Raw genomic sequence first — 14979 nt, forward strand, 5'->3', positions numbered from 1 at the left:
ATATTTGGCCTAAAGTCTTGGAATCACAACAAGAAGACATGATGGATGGTGAATACATACAAAAAGTACCAAACATTTTGTATTATGTATCATGAAATAATAGTTTTCTTATAGATGTATTCCCTAAAATAGTCTGAGTACTCTTATTTTGAACCCATTCTATGAAATCATTTTCCCTTGTGTTTAGCTAATTTGAATTCAAATGAACTCAATTATATTGTGAGTTGTTTTTGTAAAACAGAAATATTCAATGCAATGCTTCATGGGAAGGCAGTGTGTCTGTCAATTTCCTTTCATTATTCACCATCATTCAAGTAAAATCCAGCTGTACGATGGAGATGGTCTGGCTTGTGTGGGATCTGGTCATTTATGCAGATCTAATCAACTCTATCCATGCTTGGTCTAAGAATGGGCCACAGGACAGAAATGCAGCTGGAGGCTCCCTGGGAGGCTGGGGTCTAAGCAGGAGGAGCTCCTTACATGGAGAACACGGGGGAGGGGGAGCACCAGGGTCTGGTCTTGGACTAAGACCTCAAGAATTCAGTGGTGTCATCACAATGATTTGTCCTGTGTCAGGAGCTGACCCGTGTCTACAGCACGGCCACAGATGGGGCCTGAGTTGGACATCAGGGTGTGACTTTAACCTGAGAAGGGACTCCACCCCTGACACTGGCTGCACCAGTTAGATGTGGCCAGTCCTCCTAGGAAGGCAAGGCCCCCCAGATGTTGGCTCTCAGAGCAGAGACCAAGAGGAATGAAGGATGTGACTTGAATGTGCCCTGAGGTCAGAATGTGAGAGCTGAAGCCATGATCTCAGCAGTGGAGCCCTGCTTCCCTCTGAGACTGGACAGATGGAATCCAGGGCGTGGACCCCATCCTGGGCCTGCTGGGTGGGGAGGGGGTGGGACACCTGCTCTTCAAGCTCATGTGTCTGTGCAGCCCTCTGCTATTCACCCATCACATTGTCATCTGATGTTAGTGCCCCAGTAAGCCTTGTTCAAGTTAACTCTGTAGTCATTTTGTCCCTTTTGGGGCATTTACATGACTTAGTATATGACACTCAATTGCACAGATGAGAGAGCAAGGCCTTGGAACCTCTGCTCCTATGAGGAAAAAAGCCCTTCACATCTGTCCATGCAGCTTGGTTCAGGGATCAGGTCTGTGTCACCCTGTTTACACTGAGAAAATGAAACGAAGAAGTAACAGCCTCAGTAAGTCACAGATCATGGAGGAGCACAGGTGGTTGGTGGAAAGTCAGGGATGATTTTAGGGCTGCAAAGAAGCCCTGTCTGCTCCTTCCTTCAGGGTCCAGAACATGGCTGAGCAGCATCTGAACAGCCTATGTGTAAGTTTCCCAACTTACATAGGAGCTGATAGGAGGAACTTTATATGTGTAGAATGGGGAACCTGGACCCATAGCCTAGAGTGTTTTAATAATGATCACATGTTGAGTGTAGAAGGATATTTTCTTCCATTAGCTGTGACCCTTTGAAAGTGAGCAAAGTTGGCCATGGTTTAACTGTTCTCATTTCCTTGTGACACCCCCGCTACCCCTTGCGCGGCCTCAACCGGTAGGGGCCAGTTTGAGCATTTTCCAAGAATCGACCACATTAAGCAGGGAGTGTAAACAAAAAAAGCAAGAGAAAATGAAACTCCATCAGCATATCCGTCCCCTCCAGCTGCCATTCAGGCTGTCACTCCCACCCCCACTGCCCTCCCCTCTCCGGACCTCCCAGGCCAGGGCAGCCCAGGGCGAGTTGCGGCAGGAGGTGGCTGAGACGTTGGAAACCACTGGAGACACTGCCCAGCAGGACCCTGGCTGTAAAATCAGCTGCACAAAACTTTCAGTGATTTGCAAGTTTCCCTCTTTCCTCCTACACTTAATACACTGTTTTTTTCACAAAGAAATAGTTCCAAATCTCGAAGACCAGGGACACATATTTTGTCTAGAGAGGTCAGATCAAATTCATAACAACCAAGGAATTGATTTAAATTAGATTTCTTCCATCTTGTATCTGATTGGTCTTTTGTGCTTTAGAATGGGAACCTCTATGTGGTTTTCCACGGATTTATTTCACAGTGAAGCTGATTGTATGCTTCCTTGATGCCTGAAATCCAAGCTGGCAGGGCTGGAACTGTTACCTGCTAGCTCAACCCGGCTGCACATTAGAATTACTGAAGGAGCGTTTTTAAAGTCTGATGCCCGGCCTGTGATGAAGTCTGGACCTCAGTGACTTTTCTTTCTTATGCATTTATTTACTTAGCAATGTTTCTCTAGTAATTAATTACAGTTATAATAAAAGGGCCATTGATATATCGAAAAAAAAAAATGCAGCATGTTTTAAGTCAGGCCAACCTGGACCATGTGGAACCCAGTACTGCTCTGTGTTTAAATTTGAGCACATTTCTTAGTCTCTCTGGGGCCTCGTTTTATTGTGAGTGAACTGGACACACTAGGAATCATGAGATTCCCTGGTGAAAGATAGAAACTGAGTCCCTGTTCCATCCACCTCTAACCTGTCTGTGGGGAACGAGGCTAGAGATGGTTTTCAGGGCTTTGTGTATGTATGGAATCTATTGATTTTACAGTAAAGCCATGAGACTAGAAGCTAATGTCGTTCAGGATTTGCATGGATTAAGCATCATTAGTTCATCTATTCCTCATGCTCCAGGAAACAGGGCTCTGTAACTTCATTACATAGTTGAAGATTCAGTGGCATAGAGCCTTCCTTCCAATACTGCCTGAGGTCACACAGACGCTAATACAGACTCAGGGTTCAAATCCGGGTCCTCAGGGGTCAAAATCTATGTGCTTAACCCTCCACCTGACACCCTTCTGCTGTTGGTGCAGTTTTCATGGGGTTAATGTGAGAATCAGCAGTCGATGCTTTGGGAGACACTAGTACAATCTGAGCACACGCAGTGCAAGTCATGCTGGGTGTCACACTGTCACCATAGGAGCATTTCAAGCCAACGACTCCAAATCTGACAACTTTAAAAGAGAAGAACCCTGTCACCTTAGTTTGGCTGTGGCAACACGCTCCAGTATTCTTGCCTGGAAAATTCCGTGGACAGAGGAGCCTGGGGGGCTACAGTCCATGGGGTCACAAAGAGTCAGACACAACTGAGTGACTCACACACACACACACACACACACACACACACACATGCCCATTGGAGCCAGTGGCCCCAAAGAAAGCACCATAATCACGTTAGACATAGGAATGTGTTAATGATCATTATTACAACCAGTGTTGAATTTGATAGCTCAGTTGTCATGCTATTTCTAACCTTCATTTTATTTCATGAAATTAAAGTACTCAAAGACAAATGTGAGCTTTTGATATGCTTAATTATTTTGTGCCTATTATGAAAATCAAAGTGCAGAATTTAAGTACCAAAGCTAGCAGCCCCAGGGTATATGGCAGTGAAGGTCCCAGCCGTGGTCTGTGTGGAGGAGCTAAAGGAGAAGAAGACAGGGAGCTGCCCACTGTGTGTGCTCAGGAGGTGCAAGGATCCAAGGGCTGCAGGAGCCGATGAGGTTGTGGGGATAGTGGTGGGAGAGGCTCCCCTAGGCCAGCCCGGGACCCTGCCCCTGAGTAATGGCAGAATTCCTTGGTACAGAGTCAAACTGTCTGCCCAAAGATTTGAAAAACTCTTACAAAATAAAGATATAATAGAAAAATACCATGTGAATAGAAATAACCCAAATGCAGAAAGGAAGCCAGGCTAGATCCTCAGTAGACACTTTTTGAGACAATAGTTGATGAAGGAACATTGACCCCTCTGTGGCCCCTCTGTCACTAGCTCTTCGCGCTGTTGCTGACACCTGTTCTCTTGCACATGCAGAAGGCAATGATGACAAAGTAGGCTGCACTCTTGACGAGGAGGAGGGGGAGGAGGTAAGTGCAAGGCAGAGGTGTTCACGAGCTGAAGCTGCGGGGTATCTAGAAGAAGTCCTTTGATTGGTTACCTGCTCCTTTGAAAGTTCAGGGAACAGTGATGGGAGAAGGTCACAATTAGTTATTTCTGATGACCTACTATCAAGTGACACCCTAGCACCATCAATCCCCAAGGTAAACAAGGACCACCACCACCACCAGAACGACCCAGAATCCAACTCAAAGTTCAAGTGAATCAACAACTTCTGCCAAATTCACTTAGAACCTTCTCAAATATTAGCAAATAATCTGTGTTTTTAATGAATGAGTCCAGAGGGGGAAAAAAATTTTCTGAGAGATTTTAGCATCTTCTTTGCCCTCATCATGTCTCCTAATAATAATAGCAGCTTAATCTTTATTAACCATGATCCAAACACCAGGCACTTATTCTGAGAACTTTGCAAGCAAAGCTCTAAACTTACTTCATTTTACAATAATCTATGAGATTGTTGTTTTCATTCCCATTTTAAAAATCAACTGAGGGTAGAAAGAACTAATTTTTCTGATGTCACGCATTTAGAAAATACCAGAAATCATATTTTATTCCCAGCAACCTGACTGTAAAGAGCACGGTCTTAACTGCTCTGTAAGCTTGCATCTCCATGTGCAACAAATACCTCAGACATGAAAAGGTTTAGCATGAATATCAGGTTGAATCGCTGGTTTAGAAGCATCTGAGCCATTACATATTATGCATCAATGAGATTCCTGCGAAGGGTAAATCCCATGAAATCTGCTGCCGTTCACAGTGGAGTGGGGTTGAGTCTGTTAAAGAGAACTTTGTATAAAATGGAAGAAAGTGGTTAACCCAAACTCTCAGACTCTTTAGGAGCTCATGCCTCGTTCACCTCTCTGTCTTGAACATCTCTCATCGTGGCTGTGATGTTATAGAACAGTGGCACTTACTCGTCTTTGAAATTTTGCAGAAAATACATGATGTCAAGAAATAATTAATTATGATGGGTCTGCCTTGGTTACTGAATGAACCACAAGGCTGAGTGTGTTCCTGAGGAAATTTCCCTTCTCCATACTTCATCTTCACAGAGTCAGAACTCCAGAATCACTAGCATTTGGTGTGGAAAGGCTATCAGGGGTTGACCTGCTCATAACTTACTCCCCTTGATCAGCTCAGGTGTTAGCTGAGTTCCGGACCCTCTGATATAGGGAATGAAGGAGGGATCAGCAGGGCCAGATCCAGAGCTTCTATTTCACTTAGAACCTTCATGTAGGAGAAGGGGCCACTGACTTGTACTGATTCTGTGCTGGTTAAATGGATACCTGGTGGGAGACATTCCATATGTGTGTTCTTTTCTCTGTAATAACTGAGTTGGGTGTAATTACTCCAAATTGGTCAATGAGGACAACATAATGAATTTTCGCATTTTCATATAGCTAATAAATAAAGAACTGGGGTTTAACGTTTAATCTGTGATACTCAGAAGTCCATGCACTTATACTCCTGACCATTAGACTGTCATGCCTTGGCCTTGGTATTCTTGCTCTATGTCTGTATCCTAGGGGAGGGATAGAGAATTAATTATGTGAACCATTGATTCGGGTAGTCTGGGTTGAATCCCCAGATTAGAGCTGTATGGCTTCATTTGAAGGAACTTAATTTTAATATCTTACAAAAACACATCTATAAAGTAGGGGCAGGGAGAAATATTGTAACACCGTAAGGTGAGTAATGAGGATTAAACAGAAAATGCATGCAAGATACAGCACAATATCTTCCACATAAGAAATTTTCGGTAAGGGTCAGTTCATGTATTAGCTACTAGCACAACCAAAATTCTAGAAGCAAAGAGATATCATGCTTCCCTGGTTATTAGAAACAAAAGCCACACTAACTTATGAAGTCCACTGTTTAAATTTGGAACCTATAACTACACTTTGTAATTTAGAGTCATCTCACACCAAAACCAGCATTTATTGTGTCAAGATGACTCCCAGGAAATGATAATGTTGTTGTTGTTTAGTCATTAAGTCATGTCCAACTCTTTCAGATCCCATGGACTGTAGCCTACCAGGCTCCTCCATCCATGGAATTCTCCAGGCAAGAATACTGGAGTGGGTCACCATTTCCTTCTCCAGGGGATCTTCCTGACCCAGGGATCGAACCCACATCTCCTGCATTGGTAGGTGGTTTCTTTATCATCTGAGTCACCAGGGAAGCCCCACATGATGAACAGCATAGTTCTATTCCTGTCATTATAAATACTTGGGTTATTTCATTACTTAATCATGCTTTATCCAATAAATAGAAATTCTCTATGTTTCAAACATTTTGTTCTACATCATAGAACAAAAATAAAATATTTTCTTAATTCTGATAGGAATTATAGTCAGTTTACATACATGAATTTAGGAAAGATCAGCATCTTTATGATATTGATCTTTTCCTTCATGAATATGTCATGTCTCTCCATTTGTGCAGGTCCAATATTATGCAAAATTTAAATTCAAAGTGGATCAAAGAAATAAATGTGCAGAACAAAGCCTAAACAACATTGGAAAAATATAAATGACAAGAAGTTTTTGTTTCAATCTTTTTTAAAGCCCCAAAATAGTGCATGGTCCCTTGTATTGAGGCCCAAGTTAAAGTCAGTACATTTACTATCCAATTCCTTCTTGCGTGCAGTCACAGGAATGAGAAGGACCAGAAACTTTGACCTGTGGTTGTGGGATTTTCATGGAGAAATGTGATGACCTGGGAGAGCAGCAGCATCCAGGATGCAACAAGAAAGGAAGGACGTCTAGGCTGGGGATAAGCCCATGAAAACTGTGTTCACTCCTGTGTGAGGCCAGGAACTGGCCCATTTCAGAGGGAGGCATGTCACTTTATCTGTTACTGCTAGCACAGCAGTTGATATAAATTGATATAAATCAATTTGAGTAAGAATCAGCTATGGAACTTATTGAAAAATACACATTTTCAGTCTTCATTCCAAGATATGTGTTTACGATATTAGGTGCCATCCAGAATGGGGACTTTTATTCCAACCCAATGCTTCTGACTCAGGTGGTCCGTGGACCACAGTTTAAGAAACACTGCTCAGATAGAAATTTGGAGGATATGATATACAAGAGGGGCTCCCCTGGTGATTCAGTGGTGAAGAATCTGCCTGTAATGCAGAAGATGCAGGAAACCCGGGTTCAATCCGTGGGTTGGAAAGATCCCCTAGAGGAGGGCATGCAACCCAGTCCAGTATTCTTTCCTGGAAAACCCAATGGACAGTACAGACTACCCCTGGCAGGCTACAGTCCATAGGATCTCACAGAGTCAGACACAACTGAAGCAACTTAGCCCACACGCATACACAAGAGACCACATACATATGAATATGGCATTTCTGTACTTCAGTATTAATTTTATGTCATTAAACCTAGCCCAATGAGAAAGTCACACCCTTTCTTACAAGACTTTTCTGTTGATGTAGATACCACTCATTGTCTAATTGTTCACCCGAAGTGTTCTTTACACTTGAATTATTGAAAAAAAATGTCTAAGTCTCATTCCAGTTTGAAACTTGGTCATGTCAATATTGGGGGTGGGAGTGAAAAGAACTTCTGGCTTTACTTGTTTAACATATAATAGTTCTGGCTGTGGACTGAACTTCAACAGAAGGTGTAAGTAGAATACTATGATTGGCATAACTATACCAATCCCCCTTTTCCTACATTCCATGCCCTGGTTGGTTATATGAGAAAAATATCAATTTGTCTAAAAGATAGGTTAGATACCAACTTGGGCTTCAGGAATCCAAGTTTTCACTCCATCTTTGCTCATATTTCATAATCCTGAATAATAAAGATGCTTCATTCCTAGCTATCTTCTCTGGAAAATGATCAGATAAATGATTCAATAAAAATAACCTTTCATTTTGTTCTCCTAAATATTCCCCTTAATAGATCAATCCAAGATGCCCTGTCTGTTCTCAAGAGAAGGTTGAATAGACTCCACCAGCTCCTAGGGAAGTTAAAAGAATGTGCTGCCTACCAGCTGCTTGCCTAGGGCCTTAAGATGGAGACCCGCTTTTAGGAAAAATCTTTGACCATAACAAACAATGGCTATTGAGAGGAGGCTGTTGAGGTGGCAGTGACTGGGGCTGGGTGTTGAGCTCAGGATTTCTCTTCATTCAAAGTAAAAAGAACTGGGGTCAGGAAGTGAGACAGGCTTTGGTGTCGCCTGTGTATCACGGCTGTTCTGGCAGCCACAAGCAAAATTTCCAGTGCAGAGTAAAGGAAGTCTAAACCAATGTGCTTCTCCCAGAAGGCACAGTAGTACGTGCCAGAATCACTTTCTTGCAAGTTTGAGATTACAATTGAGTAGCCCTTCCCTGTGCCTTTGTAAACGTGGTATTTCCCTTGGCTGGTTCCTGGTTCCAACACAACCTTTGAGTTGTAGACATCGTAGTAGAGAAGGCGTCGGGGTACAGCTCCCTCCTGGAATTTGTACCAGTGGATATAGTTGTGCGTAAGATCACAGTCGATTACAACAGATGACCCAGTAGCCCTCATGACTGACAACTTGTCCTCTTCCATGTTGGAAGATACCTGTGTGACTGCAATGAGGAAAGCAACAAAAAACCATGAGTAAGAGGAAACACCATTTCTTAGTATGACCCTCCCCCTCACCATTGCCAAAAAGTACAGAAAAGTCCCCAGAGCATCCAGGCAACACACTTACCAGGAGCCAGGAAAACCAGAAGCAGTGCTGGGACCGGCAGCATGGCTGAAACAGTGAGCTAGACCGAGTTTCCCAGCAGATGTGACAGGCGAGGGAGTCAGCGAGGATCTCTCTTAAAGACCACCGGGCTGAGCCCAGAAGGGGTGGGTGCTGGGGGAGGCCTGGGGAGGAGCCCTGCCTCTTTGCACCAACCCCTTTCTGGAGGGCAGGCTGGGAGCAGCCGCCTCCCCCACAGGAGAAGAGAAGCCTGAGCTCTGAAAGCTCAGAACTGCAAGCAGAGGAATCAGATACGGGGTGCACAGTGAAACATGGACAAAGCTTGCCTGTTGCCTGGTGGAGTGAGCAGACCTGAATCAGGCTAAGTTCCCTGTAGCTCAGTATTTCAGTGTTAATGATGCTGCCATAGTCTTTCTCTCAAGGAACCACCTTTCTATCATTTCCCTGCACTACCTTCCTTTTTACCTCTGTAGGTAAGCTTTGAGGCAACCACCCACAAATCCAATAAGCATTCACCCCTCTTTTATTGTAAGAAATTGATACTGAGTAGGTTGATCTACACTTAACTCTCCTCAAAGTTAAATGTGTGTGTGCTTACAAATCAATTAAATAAGAGAAATTTTTGCATCATCAAGTAAAAGGCCTTCACCTAAGGTTGCTAGATTTAGTGGGGAAAAACATCCTACATAGTGCTATGCAACATTCAGATATACTTACACTAAAAAAATATGATGTTTGTCTGAAATTCAGGAAAATGGATATCAAAACAGCAATGAGATGTCATCTCCCCGCTGTCAGAATGGCTGTTATCAACAAGACTTGAACTAACAGATGTGGGGGAGAATAAGGAGAAAACAGAATCGTGCACTCTTGGTGGAAATGTATATGGGCACAGTCACTATCAAAACAGTATGAAGGGTCCTTGAAAAATTAAAAATGCAACTACCGTGTGATCCAGCAATTTTACTTGTGGGTATTGATCTGAAAGAGAAAAAAAAAAACAAAACAAAACACTGAATTGAAAAGGTATCTGTACTCCCGTGTTCATTGCTGCTTTATTTACAACAGTCAAAACTTTTAAACAACCTAAGTGTCCATCAGCAAACAGATGAATGAGTAAAGTAGCTGTAGTATAAGTATGCCATAGAATACTCCTCAGATATTTGCAACAATGTGGGTGGAACTTACGAGTATTATGCTAAATGAAAAAGTAAGACAGAGAAAGACAAATATCATAAATCTCTCTTACATATGGAGAAACAGAGAACAGATCAGTGGTTACAAGAAGCAAGTGGCAGGAGATGGGAGAAATACTCGAATGGTTTGTTTGTTTAAATAAATTGAGTTTTAAAAGAAAGAAATCATTAAAAATAGACAAAATGAAAAAAAAATAAAGAGTAAAGAACACCAATAGTTCCTGCATATACAAGGAACAATAAACCTATTGAAAGGTGTTCAGACACACTGTGTTTCCACTATGAGGCATAAATCCAACAGAAATGTTTGTTCATGTCACCAGGACTCAAGGACAATGTGTTTGTGGTGACATTATTAAAATTTTCCGCTTTGGTTTACTTGGACTCATAGATGGATAAGTAGGAGATCAGACAAGGACAGTGAAACCGTAGTGGAACTGAAATGATGTGCATACAGATTTTTCACCCACTACTTTTGTAAAAATGCTGGGGTATATGTTTAAAATATGTTCAATAAAATGGAAGAAGAAGTCCCCCAGGGTCATCGTTTTGGCTACACTCTCTCGGATAACTCATTTTCTAGGCTCATGACAGACAGCTGGGGAGTGAGGAAGGGCCAGGACTATAGCTGGTCTCCCCTGTGACGCTGGGGCCAACGGTGCAGGGGACAGGAAGCAGTCTGAGAGCAGAGTGTTCCAGGCTGTTGTACATGAAGCAAGTGCGGGTGCCCTGGAGTCCTGCAAAGTCCTTTCGGGAGCAGAAGCTTCATGGTTTAAAAATAAAAAAGGAGAGGAACTTCACTGGCGGTCCAGTAGTTGAGACTCCATGCTTCCACTGAAGGACATCAGTCAGATTCCCGGTCTGCGAACTAAGATCCTACATGACAAGCTACATGGCCAAAAATAAGTAAATAAATTAAAAAAAAAAAAAAGAAAGGAGAAAATTTCCATTAGTTTAGAGTGGAAAGAAAATTCTTCAAATACAAAAAAAAAAAAACAGTAAGAGAAAAAACCAGAATGTGAAAGAACTATTAACTATGATGTTGAAAAAATTACAATATTGGCACTAGAATATATTTATTAAACACAATGTACCCAAAGAAAGAGAGAGAGGGGGGTGCAGGGTGAGAAATTGGAAGAAAAAAAGAAAGAAAGGAAAACAGAAATAAGAAAACACAATTCTCTTAAGCATTTCCCAGCTCTGTCTCTTGCACCGGCTCTCTCTCTCTCTCTTTCTCTACTGTTCTGTTTCCCTATCTCTCCACGGCTTTCTCCGCCACTTGTGTGGACTGGTCTGTCTCTCCATCTCTATGTCCACAGATCTCCTGTATTTACTGTCACTGCTCACCCTCTAAGTCTTTCTCTGCCTTTCTCTCCCACTCTGTTCTCCCTCCCCTTCTCGGTTTCTCTTCATCTCTGTTCTGTCTTACTCCCTCTCTCCTTATCTCTATTTCTCTCTTTATGTCTCTCTGCCTGCATACTCTACCACCTGTGTTTCCCTTTCTAATCCTCCATTTATCTCTCTCTCATCTGTGTGACTTTCTATCTCTATGTCTGTCTCTCCATTTTCTTCCACAGGCATAAAAAGTCCTGTGATACATCAGGATTGGCCTCTATTTACTAGCTTTCCCACAGTGTGACAGAGATCTTCCTGGTTCTTCACCTGTTGGGGAATTGTCGATTGTATTCTGCACATTTTCAATACAATGCTATGGGCTCTAGATAGGGCTTAAATACTATGGAGAATGTTGTTTTTTTTTTTTTTTTGCTGTGGTTTTTGTGCTGTTGTTAGCGAGAATTAATTGACCCACTAAGGGACAGTAAATTCCTACCTGCCTTTGATGGGCAGTCTGATTCAGTACAGGACTGCTCATACTGTACTGTGGGTGTCACCCAAGGACCAGTCTAGGCCCTGAAAAGGAAGTGTTGGTCACTCAGGCGGGTCCGACTCTTTGCGACCCCAAGGACTGTAGCCTGCCAGGCTCCTCTCTCTATGGGATTCTCCAGGCAAGAATACTGGAGTGGATTGCTGTTTTCTTCTCCAAGGGCATCTTCGTGACCCAGGGCTCGAACCCAGATCTCCTGCATTGCAGGCAGATTCTTTACCATCTGAGCCCCCAGGGAAGCTGAGTATAGGCCCTAGGTGGTTGTTGACCCTTAATATCAATTTGCGAAGTCTGTTTTTCCTCACATTTATGCCTGTGCATATGGGCGGTGGCGTGAGGGGGGGTGATCCTAGTTGTCAAACACAACAAACACAAACAATTATATAAGATTTTTTTTCTTAATCTCCTCTCTGCAATTTCTATACCATTTTCCATCTCACAGGAATCGTCCCTCTGGTTCTTGGACCAGATAAGTGGACTTTAGTATATTTGCTCTGCTGTGCATTTCTGCAACTGTGTCTGCCTTCTGCGCCAAGAAGGGAGATGACAGAGAGAGAACAAAAGCCACTGGGATTCTCCATGTGCTCTGGGGACCACAGGTTCTTCTGTGAGAGAGAAGGTCCCTTTCCTCAGGGTTCAGCCTCCATGCCGTCACTACTGCTTTCACAGACACTGGGGTGTGGGTGTGGGCTGGGGGTGTGAGTATGGGGTGTGAGGGGTGGGAAAGAATGAGAAAGGGCGAAAGAAAGACAAGCAAAAACAGAAAAGCAGGGCTCCTGGCCCATTGAGTGCCCGCTTCCTTCTGTCTGCACCTGATGCACATACAGGCTTCAGGCTCTTTTTGAGTCCAGACCAAGGAAGACCTGCAGTTAAAAAAAAATAAGGGACACTCACCATTTGTTCAATGACACTCACTTTATGATTTCCTTTTCCTATCTGCTTGCTACCCTTTATTTGACAGAGTCCTCAGATTCAGGAGTTATAATTGCGATCAATGAGAGATAGGAGACCAAGTGTGGTCACAGTAATATTTTCAGAACTGGAACTCACTCCTTGCGATGTGAATTTCAGCCCCTCAAACAAGAGGTGCCATTCTCCTCATTAGTTATGGAGCTCTAGTTCCAAATCTAGACCTTGCCAACTAAAGCATGTTGCTCACTAACTGGCTCTACTAGGATTGGGTCATTAACCCATTAACCACTGCAGCTACTGATGTTTAACACACCACGAAAAAACTTCAGGACAAACACCAGGATTGAGGTAATCTGTGCTTAGAAAAGCTGGCAAATCAAGACTTTGGATAGTTAGATATTATCAGGAAAAAATTTATGAATGCAAAATTTTTCACCTTCCCATGCTTAGAAATGAACTAAAATGATTACTTAATAAGATCTGACTCTCATGGCTAGCAGCAACCTTCTACCCAGATGTGTGCTTGATTGCATGTACTCCTTCATTAGTATCATATATACACTGACCTCCCCCGTTACTTGCTTTTTTTTAAATTAATTTTTATTGCAGTATAGTTGATTTACAGTGTTGTGTTTATTTCTGCTGTACGGCAAAGAGAGTAGTCATGTACAGAGATGAGAGCTGGACCACAAAAAAGGCCAAGTGCTGAAGAATTGATGCCTTTGAACTGTGATGTTGGAGCAGACTCTTGAGAGTCCCTTGGACTGCAAGGAGACAAAACCAGTCCATCCTAAAGGAGATCAACCCTGACTATTCATTGGAAAGACTGATGCTGAAGCTGAAGCTCCAATACTTAGGCCACCTGATGTGAAGAGCTGACTCATTGGAAACGACCCTGATGCTGGACAAGATTGAAGGCAGGAGGTGAAGGAGATGACAGAGATGGTTGGATGGCATCACTGACTCAATGGACTTGAGCTTGAGTAAACTCGAGTTATTGGCGATGGACAGGGAGGCCTGGCATTTGCAGTCCATGGGGTCGAAAAGAGTCAGATACAACTAGGTGACTGAACAACCACAACAAAAGAGGCCTAATGCACTCCTGGTGACTCTCTTGGACCCCCACCACTGTCCTGAGAACACATCCAGCTAGTTAGCTGGAGGATGAAGTCCCACCTGAGACAGAGCTGATTCATTTCAGCCCAGGTCACCTTGACCAGGTCACATGATGGTAGCTGATGGGTTAGCTTGGGCCTGGCTGGTCAACAGCTAAATCTGACCCAGATCATCAGAATAGCCTAGTTGACCTGTGGGCTTGTGAGAATTAATTACTGTTTTAAGCTACTGTGTGCTTGGGATGTTTGTTATACCATTTTATTATGCAGTTAGATAGATGATAGGTAGATAAATAATTGATAAATAAATAGACATAGATATAGATAGGTAGAAAGACAATATATACAAATAGAAAAGAAAAATCATATTATTTATTATATAAAATATATTCATATACTGAATAAATGTGTAACTATATAAACATAGTTTGTAACAATATGTATATAAATATGCATATCTCTAATTTTTTTCTCCCTCTCTTTCTTTCTCTCTCTCTCACAATATTTCCCTCTATCTTTGTATATCCAGCTCAACATGTATATCACACTCTACATAACCACATATATTCACATGTATATCACACTCTACGTAACCACATATATTCTTCTGTCTCTATAGCTCTGTCATATTGTCTCTCCTTCCATTTCTGATTCTCTTACTGTGTATTTCCCTATCTCTCCATCTCTGTCTCTCCTCTCCCTCTCTCCCTCTCACTGTATTTATATGAAAATCTCTTTCTACTCTTATCTCTCAATATTAACATTCCTTCCTTCTCTCCATCTGTCTCCATCTTGTTATCCCTTTGTTTCTATCCCTCTCTCTTGGTCTTTTTACTTTCCTCTCTTTTATTATCTCTCTCTCCTTTCATTAGAGATCTATAGTTCTGTGTGTACATTTCTCTCCTCACTAACTCTTTTTATCTCTATGTCACTGTCTCCATCATTTGCTATTTTCCTCTCATTCCCACTCTGCCCTTCATCCCTTTTTCCCGAACTTCCTAATACTAATTTCTATCTCTATCAGTGTCTTTAAATAGCTTCCTTTCCCTTTATTACATTTAATCTCTCTCTTCCATCCCTGCCATTCTATTTTATCATCTTTGCTGGACTCTACTCGCCTGTGGCATGTAGCCCAGGACATCTGGTCAGCTCGCTATGATGGGAAAATGAGTTCAAGCTTGCAAGTGTAAATTTACTTATTTGGCTTCTCTTGACAATTTTATCTGTCACATATGAGGACACC

At 42.5% G+C, this 14979-nt stretch overlaps 1 gene segment (V, D, J or C); it reads right to left on the reverse strand.

Annotated features, from left to right (window-relative positions):
* Nucleotides 1–3371: 3371 nt before the first annotated feature.
* LOC110136450 (T cell receptor gamma variable 8-like) lies at nt 3372–9111 on the reverse strand. The segment is given in 2 exon segments: nt 3372–8506; nt 8632–9111. Coding segments are annotated over 2 exon segments (486 nt in total).
* Nucleotides 9112–14979: the final 5868 nt, after the last annotated feature.

Source organism: Odocoileus virginianus, chromosome 1 (genome assembly GCF_023699985.2).
Source record: "Odocoileus virginianus isolate 20LAN1187 ecotype Illinois chromosome 1, Ovbor_1.2, whole genome shotgun sequence".
Taxonomy (NCBI): domain Eukaryota; kingdom Metazoa; phylum Chordata; class Mammalia; order Artiodactyla; family Cervidae; genus Odocoileus; species Odocoileus virginianus.